Source organism: Camellia sinensis, chromosome 2 (genome assembly GCF_055761805.1).
Source record: "Camellia sinensis isolate YWXY chromosome 2, ASM5576180v1, whole genome shotgun sequence".
Taxonomy (NCBI): Eukaryota; Viridiplantae; Streptophyta; class Magnoliopsida; order Ericales; family Theaceae; genus Camellia; species Camellia sinensis.
Genome location: NC_138962.1, coordinates 39,281,236 through 39,300,784, shown reverse-complemented (window position 1 = coordinate 39,300,784; position 19,549 = coordinate 39,281,236). Strand labels below are relative to the sequence as shown.

General features: G+C 42.4%; 2 protein-coding genes across 3 annotated transcripts; both read left to right on the top strand.

The window, feature by feature from the left end:
- The first annotated feature begins 202 nt into the window (after positions 1-202).
- LOC114302256 (GPI mannosyltransferase 1) lies at positions 203-18,830 on the top strand. Of its 2 annotated transcripts, none has more exons than XM_082914186.1 (5): positions 203-413; positions 15,393-15,665; positions 16,284-16,466; positions 17,212-17,759; positions 18,002-18,830. In XM_082914186.1, the coding sequence occupies exons 2-5, from the start codon at positions 15,395-15,397 to the stop codon at positions 18,314-18,316; spliced, it is 1,317 nt and encodes a 438-aa protein (XP_082770312.1). In that variant the 5' UTR covers positions 203-413; positions 15,393-15,394; the 3' UTR covers positions 18,317-18,830. The 2 variants fall into 2 exon arrangements, with proteins under 2 accessions (XP_082770312.1, XP_082770311.1); XM_082914185.1 differs by lacking the exon at positions 203-413 and adding an exon at positions 14,346-14,623.
- On the top strand, positions 6,213-7,435 carry LOC114302039 (uncharacterized). Its single transcript, XM_028246997.2, has 2 exons — positions 6,213-6,711; positions 6,800-7,435. Exons 1-2 carry the CDS (start codon positions 6,451-6,453, stop codon positions 7,295-7,297), a joined length of 759 nt encoding a protein of 252 aa, XP_028102798.2. The 5' UTR covers positions 6,213-6,450; the 3' UTR covers positions 7,298-7,435.
- Positions 18,831-19,549: the final 719 nt, after the last annotated feature.

Sequence of the window (19,549 nt, the reverse complement as noted above, 5' to 3'; positions counted from 1 at the left end):
AGATAAAATATAAAATTCATATTATTTTAGTCATTAATTTTTAAAAAAGACTAATATTTTGAGAAAATGAAAAATAAAATAAAGAAGGAATAATATTTTAGAACTAATATTTTTAAAAAGGGAGTAATATTTTGGGTTCAAATAGTTCAGTTTAAAGACAAATTATAAAATTAAAAACTTAAAATTTATTATTATTATTATTATTATTATTATTATTATTTATTGTAATTTCTCCTAAATTTTTCTAACGATTTTTCATCTCCTGCCAGAAGAAGGGTCCTCAAAACATCACAAAAATTTCGTTCTCTTCTTCACTGGCCATAGCGAATGCCCTATCTGCTGCAAAACATTACATATACAAACCTTGTGTTGTGTGGGCTGAATCTACTATCCGCAGCAAACAGAATAACCAGGTATACAGTTACCTTGTTTGCCTACTATGATCTTTTAATTGGGTTCTTGGTGAAAGCTCTTAGGTTTTTTAGGGTGCTTTGTTTGACAGTATGTATGTGATTTCCTTGTTCTGTTGCCTTGCCCCAATTCAATTCAATATTTGGCTCAGCATATGTCCTGTCTTTGTTTTGATGTTCTGCTAGAATTTTATCATCTGCTCACCATGTGTTTGATAATATGCCCAACCCAATAATAACATACTTTCATTTTTTGATGATGAAAACCTTGTTTTTTTTTTTATTAGTTTCTTCTCCCTGCCTGGAATATTTTTTTACCACTCTAATCAACAACATGATTTCATTGGATTTTTTTCCCTTTGGGTTCAGACTTGTAGCTGATGAAAACTACACAGTAGTATATTTGTAAAAAGAAAAAAACATTGTGGTTATATTGGTGTAAATTTTATAAACCATTGGTAGTGATAAAAATTATGACACCTTTGAGCCACGGTTGTCTAACACATACCACAAACATTCGTAAATTTTACGACAAACATTTGCCCATCCCATGTTGGCTTTGAAAATGTTAGAGGTTTTTAGGGTTTGGAATGATGTGAGAATAAATCAGAGAAGAAGTCTACTATTTGAAGAAAAGAAAAAAAAAATTACACAAATGCATCTGGAATGATGTGAGAATAATATTTTCAATGCTATGTTATTTTCATCAAAACAAATGGCAGTAGTAGTATCAGTAGTGAATGTACTGATTATAATCTATAAAGCATATTTTGAGCATATCACCAATATTGTGGAGCACTCCTTCAGTCAGAAATTTACATAAAAAGAGTAGTTAACTGAAAATAACATCAATAATATATATGAAGTGGTCACTGGTCATTGAGTGTGTGAAAGCTTTCTAAATATTAATTAACTACATGAATGATGACAAGGTTGACTAACTCCATGTGGAGAGAATCTCAATTACATACCTACTGATGAATAAATTGTAGTGCTGTTTGGAAAACAAGGTCAAATTCAAACATGTCTCTCAAACAAATCCACAACATTGACAATTGGCCAAGTAGAACCCAAATTTTAATACATAAAGAGAAAAGTTATATCAGTTCCAAAAGCGATCCCAGTTCGTTCGCACTTGCAATCTATTTGATTGTTACAAGGAAAAAGAAATAATGGTTGTAGCATTGAAAATTACAAGTGGAAGTTTTAGTCATTGTGCATTGGTTACCTAATTTGGATTCTTTTCAGCGTATAGCAACATTTCTTCAACACATTCAATTAGACAGGACATCAGTAAAATATATATTTAAAAAAAAAAAAAAAAAAAAAAAAAAAAAAAAAAAAAAAAAAAAAAACAACAACAACAACAACAACAAAAGAGCACTCCAAGAGACAATCTCACAAGCAGCATTGGGAATATATGTAGATTAAGGTGCGTGTGTGTTGCTTGGTCCGTTTTGGTTTTTGTTGGTGAAATTCGTCCTCAGCATAAGAAGATTTTGATGGAATTGGTTTGGGAAAAGTTTCATTTGAAGTGGTGAGAGTTTTGAATTGGTTTGGAATGTTTGTGGTTTGGATTATTGAATTGAAGATGGGGGGAGGTGGAGTGTGGAGTTGGGTAGGGAGGGGCTGGCTTACTGGTTGGCAGGGTTTGGGTTGGGGTGTTATAAATTGGATTCGTGATTTTCAATATTTCAGTTTTCAAACACGAAATGCATCGCCACTATTGTAACTTTTTCTATTGTTAACACATCTGAGTACTTTTAACTGTTGACAATGTCGAAGGAGCGTTTAATTTTTTTTATCTTTATTTAAGAAGGTATAGCTAAATTCTAAAATAGATTTTATTTATTCGCTTCCAACAAACACTTCCTTGCTCCATTTTCCAACTACAAGTTTTGGAAGTCTGTGCCATAGAGAATCATCAACATTGATTTTTATTGTGGTATGATAGTCATGCTTGCTTCTCTTTACTTGACACATTGCCATTAAAGAATTTACTAGTAGGGGGTCCCGTGGTTCCTGGGACCTACACATATTAGTGTAGTATACCGGGCTCCCCGGCCAGAACCACATGTGCAAGTTTCCTTGGAGCCATTTATTCGCAATATTACTTGAATTAGTATAAGTGCATTAGCAATTATGTTCTCTCGGTATTAAGGATTTCATCTCACTTTTTTATTATTCAAGTTAGTATTGAAACTTTGGCACCAAACACAATTTGTGAAATTATCCTATGAGCAGAGAAATTGATGTTCTTTTCAAAGTATCGAAGAAAAAAGTCATTAGACCTGGAGATGAGTGTTTGCATGTTGGTCTTTTATCGCAATAGTCACAGTATTCAATTGTATCATATGTTCATTTAGTATGTGACACAAAACAAAATGTATCCTTAGTTGCATGAGATGTATAAACATAATATAGTCACTGAATTTAAAGATATATGGACATTTCGACATTTTTTCTCTTTGTTTTCTAATAATAGTTAGCTTCCTTGAGATAGAGTTCTGTGGGGATATGGTTTGGAAATACTCTTCTGATCCTGGAGAACGCTCGTGATCCTCTTCTGGTCACCTGAAAAGGAATAAATACTCCGGTCGGGGGTGCTGGAATTAGCACTCCGACGCACAAGTTAGAATCCACACTCAAGAATGCTTGTATTCTAAGTTAAGCACAACAATTCTCACTTGCCTTTTTTAGTTTGTTGTTCCTTTTTTTATACTTGTTTCGTGGGCCTAGTGGCCAGGCTCACTTGTCACTCATCATCCTCTTATTTACTCGGCTCCATGGTTCGGTATCTATTCGGCCTATCTATTATATTCGGCATTCTTATTGTATAGGATAGAGCCGTGTAACATCTGTCTTCTATAGTACGCTTCTGATTATTCCAATTATCCGGCTCTCACAATTGCCCCCCAAACACCTCGCTAGCATCAGTTAGTCGGCGTGTTTGGCTAGAAGTCAAAAATTCGGCGGTTAATCTTCTTCCCGATGTGTGTCAGAATGCGTACGTGTTTTTTGGTCACTGTGACGCTTTCCCGCCCCATTCATGCTTTTCTCGCATTTATTACGATTTGAAACTTAAGTCCCTTCGAAAACATACTTTTTCGAATATTTGAACCTCCTGGACTGCTAGTCGGTATCTCTTCTTCGACGCGTTTTCTGCAACTCCTATCCGTTCTCTCCTTGTCTCCTTTGCCTTTCGTAAGTTTTCTTCTCTTCTTCTTGCAATTCTATTTTCTGCTTTTATTTCTGATTTAGAATATCCTTGAGCCCTTATTAGAATGCCTAAGCATTTGAAAGACCTCCTTTCCGATGGTCGAATTTCTAGGTTCTGAAGACATTTTTCTATCCCTGAGAATGTCCATCTTTCACTGGTAACGGACAGTACCCTTGATATGGAGAGGGACGACCAAAACATAATCGTCTTCCCTCTCCTGTCTATTGCGGAGGGCGGAGTTCGCTTTCCCCCACACCCATTTCTCAGGGCCGTCCTCCGCTATTGGAGTCTGATTCCTTCGCAACCCAATGTGAATTTTTTTCGAATTGTAATGGGAATCGTAGAGTTAAACCTTCGCAACCCAATGTGAATTTTTTTCGAATTGTAATGGGAATCGTAGAGTTAAACCGGCGTCTCAGGATCAACCTTGGCATTCCGGCGATTCGGCATTGCTATGCTCTAGCCAAATCCTCCGGTCAGCTCGGGCGCTACTTTCTCAGGGCCAAGGACACCGACCATCACTTGGTAACGATGCTTGCCAGCTCTGGCAAACGAGTTGACGATGTAATGGTCAATGTCCGAGGCAACTGGGAGTTCAGTGAAGGCGAAGATCGCCTAGACCCTATTCCCAGACGGAGGGGTGAACCAGGTCGCCGTATAACTTCTTGTTTGTTGATCTTTCTTTTATGCGACTTTTTCTCCAAACCTTACCCTTTGTTCTTGCCTACGGATACGGATACGGATACGGATACGGATACGGATACGATACGATACGGATACAGCGATACGGCAAAATTTGAAAAAGTAGGATACGGATACGGCAGGAATACGTTCATAAAAAATATTTTTTTCACAATTTTTAGTAATGTAGCATACACAAAAATAAAACTTCAAATTCAATTAATGTAGCATCACCCATAACAACCATAATGCATCACCCATAACAAAAAATTCATCAATTCAATTAAATTTCAACAATTTTAACAGTATAGCATCACCCATAACAACCATAATGCAATTCAATCCCAAATTAAGGGGGGAAAAATTTACAAAGTTCATTTATTTATCAATAAGTTTATTTATTTATTTATTAATAAGTTTTTTTACCTTATTTGATTTATTAATAAGTTTACAAAGTTTATAATTTTATAAGTTGACAAATTTTATTTTTAATAAGTTTATTTATTTATTAATAAGTTTTTTTTACCTTATTTGATTTATTAATAAGTTTACAAAGTTTATAATTTTATAAGTTGACAAATTTTATTTTTAATAAGTTTATTTATTTATTAATAAGTTTTTTTACCTTATTTTATTTATTTATTTATTAATAAGTTTATTTATTTATTTGTTTTATCAGATTCAAGTAAACCGAATAATACATATAAGTTTTTTTTTTTTTTTTAATATCTTATTTGATTTGCAGAGTATACATACAACAAATTAAAATAATAATAATAATAAAAATAAATAGGCAAAACAGACATAGATAAGGGAGAGGGAGAGGGAGAGACAGAGGGAGAGACAGATCGATCAAGAAGGGGGGAGATGAGATTGAGATCTCCAACCAGACAGATCGAGCGAGAGGGAGAGGGAGAGGGAGAGGGAGAGGGAGAGAGTTCGTGAGATCGAGTGAGAGGCTGATAGAGGGAGCGAAAGGGAGAGAGAGAGGGACGAACCTGATCGACAATCGTGGAGCTCCTGTTCGCGAACCAGATCGACGATCGGCGAGCTGCTGTTCGAGACGACGACGAACTCCTTCTCCTCCTCCTTCGCGGCTGCTGTTCGACCTAGGTAAGAGAGAGTTTGGTTGTTTATTGGTTTTCTTTTTTTTGTGTTTTATTTCATCTTTTTTTCATATTTTACAATTTGACCCATTTTAAAGTTTTTTAAATTATTTTTTTGCCCCGCCGTATCCATACTGTATCCTGACCGTATCCTGATCGTATCCTAGCCGTATCCGAAATTCAAAAATTAAAAAAAAAAATTGGATACTTCATTTTCCGTATCTGATACGTATCCCGCCATATCGGGCGCATATCCATATCCGATACGCGTACGGGGGCTATTTCGGAGTATCCGTGCTTCATAGGTTCTTGCAGGCAATAAGTTGAAGAGGATTTTGACCTCGGCTGACGACGCAGTCCTTGCGGAAATTAAAACTGCACTAAAGTACTTTGGCCGTCCAAACATACAGAGGCAAGGGAGGGCTACCCATATTCTCCTGTGGTACGAGCCTACCTACACTATGTTCTCGGCCGCGGACGACATCCCGATCCCAACCGGCGAGCAACACCTTACAGCTCTTGTCTTCCCCAGTTTCAAGATCCTTAGGCAAATTGGTCTCGAAGCTTCTGATTCGGAGCAAGGCTTAGAGCCGGTTGTCGAGGTAGATGCTGAATTAACAAGGGCGTTCGCTGCCGAGGCCGAAGAGGTTGACGAAGCTCTGAAATTAGCATTTGAGGCAGCCGGTCTTAACCAGCCTAACTCACCGTCCACTTCGGGTCGGACGGAGTGTTCCTTCGGAGATATTTTTACAAACTTGGGAGACCTTCCCTGTACTTTTTTAGAGGGCATGGCTGGGGAGAATCTCACGCAGATGGCGAGAAAGAAAAATGTCGAGCGAATGGCCGCTCGAAAGAAGGCCGAGGCCGCTCGTTCTGAGCCTGCCCCGGTTGAATCTTTACAACCGGTTACTGGAGAAGAAAAGGCGTGAGTTGTTGTGGCCGAGATGGAGGGGGCTGAACAGCAGGTTATGGAAGAATAGCTGGTTTCAGAAGAGCGGGGCGAGGCGGAGGGGGCTGAACAGCGAGGCAAAAAATGTTCCGCCGAGGGAGGGGCCGCTCGGAGGATAGCCCTGTTGACAAACGGCCTCGCTTAGAGGAGTCCGACGTGGTTGTCCCCTTCGTTGTTCAACCAAAGATCAAAGACACGCCAATCTCCTCTGACTCATCTGCCATGAAGAATCCAGCCGTGGCGTTGAGCTTGGCCGCCTCGGTTTCGCTACCGGCTGACAAGGCCACCTTTCGAGAAGAGCCAGATTTGGTAGCTATAGCGTTCGTTGCCCAGTCGGCCCTCTTGGTATGTATACGATACTTTTCTTTTTTGTTCGTTTGGTTTGGTTTGCTTACGATGTTGCTTGATGTGGTGATCCAAACTTGTTTTGCAGACGGTTGGAAGGATAGCCGAACTAGGCTGCCGGCAGCGTGATGCCATTGAAAGAATTGGCCGCTTGGAGTTTGAAGCTGAAGGTGAAAGAAGAAGGGCCGAGTTCGAGGCGATGAGGGCGACAATGGAATGTGCTCGAGTCGAAGCTGAAAATGAGAGGGTTCGGACTGCTGACCAACTCAAATCCGAAGCCGAGGATAGGGCGAACGCGAGCGAGGAGTCGCTCAAGTTAGCCCAGGAAGCGCTTTCCAAGGCAGAGGCCGAGTTAGAAGAATTGAAGGCGGCCAAGGAAAAAGCCGAATCTGTAGCTTCTACGGCGCTAGAAGCTGGGAAGAGCGCCGCCCTGAAGGAATATGTAGATGAGGTCCCCAAATTCGAGAATCGGGGATTCAAGCATGGGTGGTTCAAAGCCCTTGCTGCCGCTGGAGTTACATTGGCCTTGCCAATTCCATACGAGGCAGTGGACGTTGAGCCACTTGAGTTTGATCCCGAGGATTGATCTGGGAGACACTCTAGTTTTATTAGGTATCTTTAATTTCAATGTACGTTTTTGTTTAGTGGATTCAAGGTAATTTTCATGTATAAATTAGTTACTATCTGCACTCAATTTATTAATGAAAATTTCCTTCCCGTTTCACTGTTACTTGTACATAGTTTTTGAATTTAATGAAGGGTTTTGCCTTCCACTACTTTGGATAACAGTGTAATCTTGGCCATTATATTAGTTTAATTTCAATTTATCCGAACAAGTAAATCGATTCATGAAGCGGCTGCGGCACTCAGGCCGAATAGATTGATGAATCTACCCTTGCCCCAGCTGGTTCATGAATTTCGAACGCCGAATCACACAATATTGATGAGTCGATTCGTGAAGCGGCTGCGACACTCAGGCCGAATAGATTCGTGAAGCGGCTGCGGCACTCAGGCCGAATAGATTGATGAATCTACCCTTGCCCCAGCTGCTTTATGAATTTCAAACGCCGAATATCACAATATTGATGAGTCGATTCGTGAAGCGGCTGCGGCACTCAGGCCGAATAGATTCGTGAAGCAGCTGCGGCACTCAGGCCGAATAGATTGATGAATCTACCCTTGCCCCAGCTGCTTCATGAATTTCAAACGCCGAATCACACGATATTGATGAGTCGATTCGTGAAGCGGCTACAGCACTCAGGCCGAGTAGATTGATGAATCTACCCTTGCCCCAGCTGCTTCATGAATTTCAAACGCCGAATCACACAATATTGATGAGTCGATTCGTGAAGCGGCTGCGGAACTCAGGCCGAATAGATTGATGAATCTGCCCTTGTCCCAGCTGCTTCATGAATTTGCCCTTGTGGAAGTTAAGACTACCTAAATCATTATTTGATGGGGGCACGACTCGGTCGGCTTCAGGCTGTTGAGGTTTCGATATTAGTGAGATTGCCTTGGAGGCGCTGCCCTCGTTAGGGAATCAATGAATGAAGGTCCTATTTAAGTGCTCAGTGAGCAACTCAGTCCAGGTCTTTGACGAAGGATAAACAAGCGCGAATGTCGAATAGACCCTTCTTTAACAGCAAAGGGGAAGCGAGGACGCTAGCTGAGCTGGGAGGAGACATGAATCGAAGTGGCGAACCTTCGTGCTCGGGAGGTAGGATTTCGAGGGATCGAGAGAGACGTCAATCTCTTCGTCGTCGAAGTAGGTCGCCTAGGAGGGACAAGAAGCCATAGGGCAAATCCCCACAACCCCATTCTAGAAGGGAGCCCGGTGAGAACCCACGCCCATTGAGTTTTGCAGTCTTCGTGGAGAATAGGCCCGTGACAGATGTGGACTCGATCGTTCGAGATTCCAGTGTGGTAGTCGAATTTGCTCGACAGATTTTTCCTCCCGAGGTCCAGCAGTCGATGGTAGGTCGACAGGACTTCGAAGTGTTTCGTGAAGGCATTCACGGTGCGGTGAAGGGCCTCTATACCGCCTACGAAATCGGCATGCGTCTCCGTGCTTCCCGCCGAGAAATAAAGAAGAGAGATGAATGCATCCGAAGTTCGGAGGCTCGCGCGAAAGTGGCTGAGCGTGAGCTAAGGAAGATCGAGGCTGTTCAAGCACAACCCGTCGGACAGGCTAACCCAATCGTGGAAGAAAGGGTTACCCAGCGGCTTATCAGTACGGCGCTCGCTAATCGCGATACGGCGAGCATGTTCGCGATGGAATCCGCGAAGGGGAGGGCCTATGAAAAAGGCTTCCACGATGGCTGGAAAGTAGGGATACAGAAGATCAAGGAAAAGCTCGCCAAGGAAGTTTGCCGATGCGAAAATCGTGGATTTAAGCATGGTTAGATCAAGGCACTTCAGGCCGAAGAAGCTCTCTGAGCAGCGGGTGTCGACTCGGCATTGCCACTGTACCAACGTAACCATTTTTCGTTTTCCGCCTTTGAAGTTGAGCAGAGTGAGGATGAGGGCGACGCCGTATAAAAAATATTCAATGTAACGTTCGAACGCAGATCGCGTTCATAATTATGTAATTATTGCCTGATTGAATAAAACGTTCTATTTTAAATGTTTCAGTGTAATTTTCATTCGGCACACGCGTGTTTGCATGCGTTTCATTGTATAAACATTGACCGGCTCGAATCAACTAGGCGTTTTAATTCCGAACGGTTATATGCCGGCTTGTTATGAGCGTTCTTCACTAAATATATTTTTGGTGTGTCACGCAAGGTCAATTGCGCCGATGAGGTTCCGAATTTGGAGGCTTAATCAGCTCAAAGGTGTCATGCACCAGGGGCTCTGAACCCGAAGACAGTCAACCCATCTATAATTGTTGTTTATATAATTAGGCCATTTTAGCTAAAGATTGATACATGGAGTGGCTGTGGCCAATATTGCTCGGCATCCGTTTTTTGGAGTTCAATGTTGATGAAATCGCCTCGGGACCACTGCAAGGATTGTAGAAATAAATCGCCTCAGACTTTTCGCTCTAGTGACTTCGCTTACTGTGTTCAGACTCGATTTAAAACGATTTTGTTGCGTGGGGTTAGATAGGTGTGGATGTCGAATGGAGTTTTTCTTCAGCAGCAGAGGAGAAGCTCGGACTCTGGCTGAGCTTGACATTGCAATGAATCGTAGCAGAGAACCCACTCGCGCGGGAGGTAGGACGTTAAAAAAACGGGAAAAACGTCAGCCTCTAAGTCGTCAAAGCAGATCACCTCGAAGAGAGAAACAGCAATGGCGAAGTTCTCCGCGATTGCGACCGAGAAATAAGGCCGACGTAGTGCCGCGACAGTTGAGCGTTGCTGTTTTCGTGGGGAATTCCTTTCTTGTCTTGGATCTTGGCCTTGATATTGTCGATGGCGTCAAAGGTCCCCGCCTTAAAGGTGGTTATATCGTCATTGTGAATCGTGGATTCAAGCGCGGTCAGATCAAAGCATTTCAAGTTGCGAGTGCTCTTTGATCTGCGCAGCCGCTTGTACCAACGAGACGCCGTATGAGAATAGACATTGTAATGCTTTGAATGCAGATTGCGTTTCTTGTAATTACTGTTTGATCGAATAAAATGTTTCATTCTAAAAGTTTTATCTCATTCTGAATTTTTGTATGCTAAATTAAGCATCTTATTTTGAATGCTGGAACGTTTTGACTTGTTCATGTGGTTGTACTGGTTCAACCTACATATCCCTGCTTCGACGTGTAAATGTTTTCATTCTGGAGGGCGCTCCGAATTCGGAATATTACTCGGCCCTTGAGTGTCGCTTGGTGGCACTATTTGGTCAGTCGAATTTGGAGGCTTTATCGGCCTGAAGACGTTGTGCGCCGATGGGGCTCCGAATCCGGAGCCTTTATTTGGCCAATCGTGACATCCACGAAGGGCGCTTCGAATCTGGACGTCATGCGCCAATGAGGCTCCGAATCCGGAGGCTTTATTTGGCCAATCGCGACATCCACGAAGGGCGCTCCGAATCTGGAGGCTTTATCGGCCCAAAGACGTCATACGCCGATGGAGCTCCGAATTCAGAGTCTTTATCGGCCCAAAGACGTCATGCGCCGATGGGGCTCTGAATCTGGAGGCTTTATTTGGCCAATCGTGACATCCACGAAGGGTGCTCTGAATCCGGAGGCTTTATCGGCCCAAAGACGTCATGCGCCGATGGGGCTCCGAATCCGGAGGTTTTATTTGGCCAATCGTGACATGCACAAAGGGCGCTCCAAATCCGGAGGCTTTATCGGCCCAAAAACGTCATGTGCCAATCCGGCTCCGAACCCGGAGGCTTTATTTGGTCAATCATGACATCCACGAAGGGCGCTTCGAATCCGGAGGCTTTATTGGCCCAAAGACGTCATGCGCCGATGGGGCTCCGAATCCGGAGGCTTTATTTGGCCAATCGTGACATCCACGAAGGGCGCTCCGAATCCGGAGGCTTTATCGGCCCAAAGACGTCATGCGCCGATGGGGCTCCGAATCCGGAGGCTTTATTTGGCCAATCGTGACATCCATGAAGGGCGCACCGAATCTGGAGGCTTTATCGGCCCAAAGACGTCATGCGCCGATGGGGTTCCGAATATGGAGGTTTTATTTGGCCAATCGTGACATCCACGAAGGGCGCTCCGAATCCGGAGGCTTTATTTGGAACACTTTTGAACTAGATTGCACAGTGAGTAAACAGGAATCTTTGCATTACGGAAGTGGAAAGTGTACATGGCGAGCCATTCAGAACCAAAATCATTCCCTACAGGTCGGGTTTAATGATAGAATTTGCGCAAGTGCGTTAGGAGCAAGGCCGCGTGCCTAATTTTCCATCAACCGGCCTCCTATCATCCGGAAATACCTTCGGGAGCAACTTTCCCGGCGTGTAGCGGCGCAGCTGGACGCGTTAAACATACGTCTTGGGAAGCTGCTACTGGTATCGCCTGGAGCTTCCGTGGCTTTTCGTCAGGGAGCCGTCCGACATCGTCGAGACTGTCTCGATTCGACACTTCAGTGGAGTTGACTTGCGTCTCCATTGGTGTCTTTCCAGAAAGGAGATAGCATGCTTGTGCGGGTTGCCAGGAACCACGGATTTGCTCAACGCCGTGTTTGGTCGGGAAGCGTAGCAGCTGATGATAGGTGCTTGGCACGGCCTGAATAGTATGCAATCACGTTCGTCCCATGATGAGGTTATACGACAAAGGGAGCTTGACGACCAAGAATTCCATATCCACTGTTTGGGAGCTCGCCCGAACGGGTAACGTGATTTTCCCCAACGGGTACTCTGGATTTGCGTTGAAGCCGAATAGTGGATGAGGAGCCGGAGACAGGTCTAATTCGTTGAAGCCGAGTTTGATAAAGGTCTCGTAATACAGGACCTCCGAAGTGCTCCCCTGGTCTATGAGGACGCGTTCAACGGTAAATCGGTTCACGTGTAGTTCAATGACCAATGGATCGATATGGGGGAGCGTTATGCCGATAAGATCGGAATCGTCGAAGGTAATGCTTGGAGCTTCGTGGGGCTGTTTTGTTTGTGTGCGTTGCTTCGGGGGGGCTGAATGAATTGCGTGTATGGTACGTGGTGCTGGAAGGCTGTATATCATATGTATAACGCCGAGGGGAGGTGACTCCTGCCTAAGGGCAACCGTTTTGATTGTGCTCTTCTGGACGTGTTACTGGAGCCGACTATCTTGCACCAATTCCTCAAGGTGGTCTTTCAAGGCATATCAACTGTCCGTATCATGACCGTGATCTTTGTGATATTCATAACGCCTGTCCTGCCTTCTTGTGTCAGGAGATCCCACCATCTTGGACGGCCATTTGAAGAACGGAAGATGTTGGATTTTGGACATAATCGAGCTGATTGGCTCTGACAACTCCGTATATTTCTTGTCGGCGCGCTTTGTGCACCTGCTATCGACCTGCAGTTGCTTATTCGCTTGGTGTGAGCATTGATCTCCGGATCGGCGAGAATCCCGTCTCTTGTCTCGTTTAGCCCACTGTCGTGGTTCAGGGCTCTGAGGTGGTGCGGAACTTATCGGCTGAGCGATTTCGAGAGGGGCCGTTTTGTTGGCCACGTGTCCGGCTTTAACCCGCAAGGCGTCATCTTCCATTTTGCAGTATTCCTTTACTTTCTTCATCAACCCCCAAACTGTTTTGGGGGGTCTTTTAGTTAAGGAACTGCGGAGGGCACTATCTGGGTGTAATCCCATTTTGAAGGCGGTGATGGCCATGGAGTCGTTGCAAGCGTCATCAACAAGATTGAAGCATTCCTAATATCGCGCCGAATATGCTCTTAGTGTTTCTCCTGGTAGGATTTGCATTGCCCAGAGAGAGTCGGCTTGCTTCAGCTGGACTTCGTTGGTGATGAATCTGGCCTTGAAGGATGTCTGTAGTTGGTGGAAGGTTTTGATCGAAGCCGGCTCCAGTTTATAGTACCACCTAACCGCCAATGGTCCCAAATTGCTGGGAAATATTCGGCACATGAGGGCCTCGTCGTCTGCATGCAATGTCATGGCCTGCTTGTAGTGGCGGATGTGGTCGGTGGGGTCTGATTTGTCGTCATACAAGATGAACGACGGTGCTTTGAATTTCTTGGATAGCGTAGCCTTTGCAATCCGTCGTACGAAGGGATCGTATTGGTCTTCGCCCGAACTGTTCCTTCTTCGCTTGTGCGTTGTACGGGGACTTTCTTCGGAAGAACTGGTGGTTTCATGTCATCCCTTCTTCCCGGGCTCCGGGGATAATGAGTCGGAGTCGCTATCAGTGTCTTGTCGTGCTCGAGGTTGTCGACCACCTGCCTTCGGAGATCATTCCGGATTTAGGCGCGCAGTTTGCTTGGACTTCGCCATTTCCAAGGCCAAATCTTCATGAAGACGTTCGTTTTCAGCGATCATGTTCTCCAACCTCTGTTCATTTTGCTTTGCTTGTTCCATGATTGCCTGCATTGTCTCGTGCTCCGAAGTCGAGGGTGAGGCGAAATTCAAGGCACGTCTTGCGGCGATAGTCTCTGTTCCAAGCAAGTTTGTTAGAGTGGTTTCGTCTTGCGGTATAGGGTCGACAGTGACTGTCGGAGGATCTTTCGTCACGCTCGCCATGGATGTGCTTGAGTATTCCCACAGACGGCGCCAATTGTGGGGATATGGTTTGGAAATACTCTTCTGATCCTGGAGAACTCTCGTGATCCTCTTTTGGTCACCTGAAAAGGAATAAACACTCCGATCGGGGGTGTCGGAATTAGCACTTCGACGGACAAGTTAGAATCCATACTCAAGAATGCTTGTATTCTAAGTTAAGCACAACAATTCTCACCTGCGTTTCTTAGTTTGTTGTTCCTTTGTTTATACTTGTTTCCTGGGCCTCGTGGCCAGGCCCACTTGTCACTCATCATCCTCTTATTTACTCGGCTCCATAGTTCGGTATCTATTCGGCCTATCTATTATATTTGGCATCCTTATCGTGTAGGATAAAGCCGTGTAACATCTGTCTTCTATAGTACGCTTCTGATTATTCTAATTATCCGGCTCCCACAAGTTCGTTTTGTAATTAGTGGTGGTACAAAACTAGAACAAATAAAAGTTTCCCTCGCAGCAATTTTGTGTTGCCATCAATATGACATTGTATTTTTTTTAAATGTAACACGACCCCCACGCGGGTAGCGTGAGGATCCAACTAGTTTCCTAAAAAATGGGCAATAAATGGCTTCCTTGGCTATTATGGTTGATCATGGAGGTCATAACAATAATTCAACCTCCTCTCCCAACAAATCCCTGCAACCTGGGTCGGATCTCTCTCTCTCTCTCTCTCCCCGGCAGGTGAATGTAAACGCACTGCTTTCGCACCCACCCAGGTCTCCAAATATAAGTGTTGCCTTGCGCATCACAGGTATTTTTTCAGTTAGTGTTAGCTAAAACTTCTATTTGCTTCATTATTGCCTCTAACTGTGTTTCTTGTCAATTAATTTATGTTCTATGGTTAGATTCATACTTTGCCTTTAAACATTACAAATTATTTTTTTTTGTTTTTTTCAATAATTTTATTGACAAATAGTAATAGATTTGTTAGCAACCAGGAATAGGTTTTATTGTTCTATTGAAAAGTAAAAAATTACAAATTTTAAAAATTTTAATCATGAAGTTGCCCCATTTTGACTGATTTTGCTCAGACCTAAATCTGATGCAAATTGATAGGTAGTTGTTTTGTTTGTATGTATATATCTCTGTGTTTGGTGGGCACCTGGTAGGAAATTCATGAGTTACATTAATAAATTGGTTTATTGAGAGAGAGTAGAAATTGACTTTGGTTACATTTGAAACAAGTTAAAGATAATGGAACAACAATTGACAATAATTTGTTTGAGGAAAAGTCATTTTAAATACACCCAAATGTTAACATGCATTCATGATTTTCAAATTTGTTCGACCCGTAACAGCAGCGGCTTTCAGCTATCCCTGCCAACAAGCAAAGTTGGTATTTTTGACTCTTCAACAAACATGAATCATTGACAACAAAGATGATTGAACTCTGATGATAAACAATACTTTTATGGTCAATTTCACAGAAACATTATATGCTATTTGCATCATAAGATTTTGTGTCAAGTCAAAGAAATTGGCTCCTAATTACATTTTTCTTTTCTTTTTTTTCCTTGCAGGAATGCCATCAATAAATATTCGTTCACTGTTTCTGTTCTCAGGAGTTCTTCGACTCCTTTTAATTGTCTATGGAGAATGGCAGGACACACATATGGAGGTCAGATACACAGATGTTGATTACCTGGTGTTTTCTGATGCTGCTTCCTTGATGGCCTCCGGCCAGTCCCCTTACAAAAGAACTACTTATCGGTACTCACCTCTTATTGCATTTCTTCTCATACCAAATTCAATCATCCATCGCTCATGGGGAAAGTTTCTCTTCTCTGTTTCAGGTATTGTATCTTTTTTTCGTTGATGGAGTTTTACATCTCTTGAAGAAAATAAAATAAAATAAGGAAAACATTTACATGATTTGTTTGATAGTTCGGTGTGTTGGTGTATCAGACTTTGTTCAGGTGTTGACTGATTTATATTTACTGTTGGATCCATATTATGTTATTGTATTTGAGTGGATGCTTTCAAAACTTTCTGGGGATTAACCACTTTTCATTAAGGATCTGATAAACACCTGGTGCTTATGATGATGGAACTATTGTATATGTTAACTGTACAAGGAATCCCAGCTATTTGCCGCGTCTTGTAACTTTACAAGTGTATGCTGTAAAATTGTCGGGTCCTAATTTTGTGGTACCTGTAACTGTGCTGTGACTATAACTGTTTATCAATCTATTTATTTTTGTTCAAACTTCAAGCCATGCAAGGATGGGCATGGGCTGCAGCACAACTCTTGATGGCTCATGAATATTTTAAAATCTGACTTTAACTTTAGATATTAACAGAACTCATGTTTTTATTTTTCCATTTACAAGTCGGTGACTTTTGTTTTTGTCTCTTCTATTTTGTTAGAAAACTAAGACAATTGTGAATCTTACATCCTGTTCACACTGCAGATTTACTTGTAGGGTTATTTATCCGCAACATTCTGAAGCTAAGAGGGGTGCCTGAGAATCTATCCACCCTTTCTGTAATGATATGGCTCTTCAATCCATTTACCTTCACTATTGGAACCCGTGGGAACTGCGAGCCCATTGTTTGTGCCATGGTTTTATGGATCATTATCTGTCTTATGAATGGTATAACTTCTACTTCTTTATATCACCTTCTCAAATAAATAACATTGTGCTGGTTTCTTAGGGTGGCAGTTATTAATCTTAAACGATGCCTTAGAATTGTGTTTGTAAAACTCTTCATCGACTAAATTCCAAGAGTAGATGCTAAAGAAATGACAAGACATTAAAGGAAGATGCTATATGCATGTTTGATATAAAGAGAGGAGAATTCTCTTGAAGAATCCTTGGAAAGAATTTTAATCTTTAGCTTAATCTTTAGCCAGATAATCTTTTTTAAATGCCAAAATGTCTCTTAGTGGGACTGTGGGCGGAAACATTTTGGAGTATGTTTTCCTGGTTGAACTGTAAGACGTAACCTTGTTTTGAACACAATCTGTATTGCACTATTCTTGAAATTGCAAACATTAAGTTTGATGCAGGGTTGGGGCTACTTTCTTTACTGTTTAGGAAACGAAAGCAAACCACTGCAGTTGGTAAACTGGAACTTTCTTTTACCCCAGATAGCATTTTAATTGAGAATTTTGTTGACATTAAAGGGGAAAGCATCACATGTTTGAACCTTAGAAGTTGAAGAAGAAATGGTCTTTCATTTGCCGACTTCCCTTTTGCACTTTTGGAACATGGAGAGTGGGTGTTGCAATGAAATTGTAGAAATTTTCCTTGATTTATGCACAAAATACTGATTCATCCCTTTCAAATCACTACAAACATTTATTAATCTCCCAACTTTATGTTTATGGGTTTGCAGGTAATTTGTTACAAGCTGCATTGTGGTATGGGCTTGTTGTCCATTTAAGAATCTATCCTATAATATATGCGCTTCCCATCATCTTAGTTCTTGATCCTCTCCACTTCCGGTCTCATAAGAAGCCTGCTCTTACAGAATGGAGTTCTAGTAACAGAAAGTCAGCCCAAAATTTCAGCGTCAAGGAAGTTACTGTTATATACCGTTTTTGGGTTGCTTTGACTAGCATGCTGACACGGGAGAGACTTATGTTTGGGCTAGTCTCTGGGTCTGTCTTCGTCATTTGTACTGGAATATTTTTCTATCTATATCGCTGGGAGTTCTTGCATGAGGCACTGCTGTACCATCTGACTCGTACTGACCCAAGACACAATTTCTCAATATATTTTTACCACATCTATCTTCATTATGAACATGAGTTTTCAGTTTTGGAAAAGCTCATCTCTTTTCTGCCTCAATTTATAGTACAGCTAGCTCTCGTTCTCCGCTTTGCACAGGATTTACCTTTCTGTTTCTTCGTACAGACCGTAGCATTTGTAGCATTCAATAAGGTATGTAAAATTTACGATATTTAGCGTATTTTACTATTGGAATAACTTTTTAATTTATGAACTTGGCTGAATGTACAATAGTATTTGCTGGAGGGACATGAGTGCTCTAGTCGGTCCTGAACAGAATGTCTCTGCCTACATCCATAAATAAGTTTTAATTATGAAAATATGGTCTTTATAGGGAAATTTGTACTTATCACGCATTTGGTTTTGTAAATTTAAAGGGTTATATCTTTTGACAGGTCATTACAGCACAGTACTTTGTGTGGTTCTTCTGCCTCTTGCCTCTGATATTGCCATGGAGCAATATGAAACTTAAATGGGAAGGTTTATCATCCATTTTCATATGGATGGGAGCTCAAACCCATTGGTTAATGTGGGGTTATCTTCTTGAATTCAAAGGCAAGAATGTCTTCCAACAGCTCTGGGCCGCAAGCTTAGTATTCTTGGCTGCTAATACTTTCATCCTGATCAGAATAGTCCTGCGCCACAGATTCTCTCCATTGTTCAAGCAGTTCGGGCATACAAGTGTGAAGAGACCAATGAAGCACGAGTGAGAGTATGGGCTCCCCAACCACAGGTTTCACTCCTCCATTCTTGTGTGATTTTTGGCACCTAAAATCAATTGAATATGGTTTTCACGAGTTTGGTTGTATGGATTTCTCGGGTGAAGAGAAGTTACACTCCATGTTATGAATATCAGGGTCCTGGCCCGTGCCCCTTTGAGATCCTATCTGAAGAACACTAATAACTTGCCATGTCAGCTCGAGTTTTGGAGTTGTATTCTCTTGGATATCCTTCGGTGTGACAAGCTTTGAAAATTTATTTTTGGATCGGATGACTCTGACTCGTACGGTGCCATTGGTGCTCGTTCTTTTTCTACTATTTTGTGAGCTGAAATTCTTAATTTTGCTGGTTGAAAATACTCTTATTATGCAGAGATTTTCTTTCCCATTCTTCCAAAGTTGTTTGCAAGCCTGAGTTCCAATCTACTTGTGGGTCCTCCACAATTTCAGAACTTTGATTTATTTTCATAATATTTTATTATTAATTTTCCATTATTCTTCTAAAGTGATTTTGACAATTTTTAATCCGTTCGTCAATATATATACCTAACAATATTTTGTTTTATTGTCAATTATTTGAATTGAACCTAACCACAAACATTTCTCTGTTCTAAGCTTGGTGTTAGAATTTACCATTCACACTCACCTACTACACTCCACCTACCACCAATTTACCCTCACCTACTCCTCACCTACTACCCAAACCCTCTCCTATATAATGCCACTCTGATTTGTAATACAACACACAACAATCTTGTAATCAATCAATAATACAGTATTTTTTAACATGGTATCAGAGCAAGGTTAATACCTTAGTATTTCTCGCTTCACCGGCGGGCGGCAACCTCGCCTTGGCCGCCCGCCGGACCTCAACCTCATCAATTTCCTCCCTCCCCCATTGCCTTGCTCGCTCGCTCCGAACGCAAGCAATGGAAGAAAGCCAAGCAGGAGGAGAAGAAGCAGAAGACAAGAATCTCAACAACAACAACAACCCCCACACCGATCTCATCAACACATTCTGTGCACTCACTTCTACTTCCCGAGACGAAGCCCTTTTCTTCCTCAAAGGCCACAACTTCTCTCTCGACTCCGCCCTCTGCACCTTCCTCGAACCCTCCGCCACCGGCGCCGCCGCCGCCGCCGACCTTCCCCTCCTCCCTCCGTCCCCCTCTGTGTCTCCGCCGCCTTCGCTCCGCTCGCAGCAGCCCACCCGCTCCAGTCTCC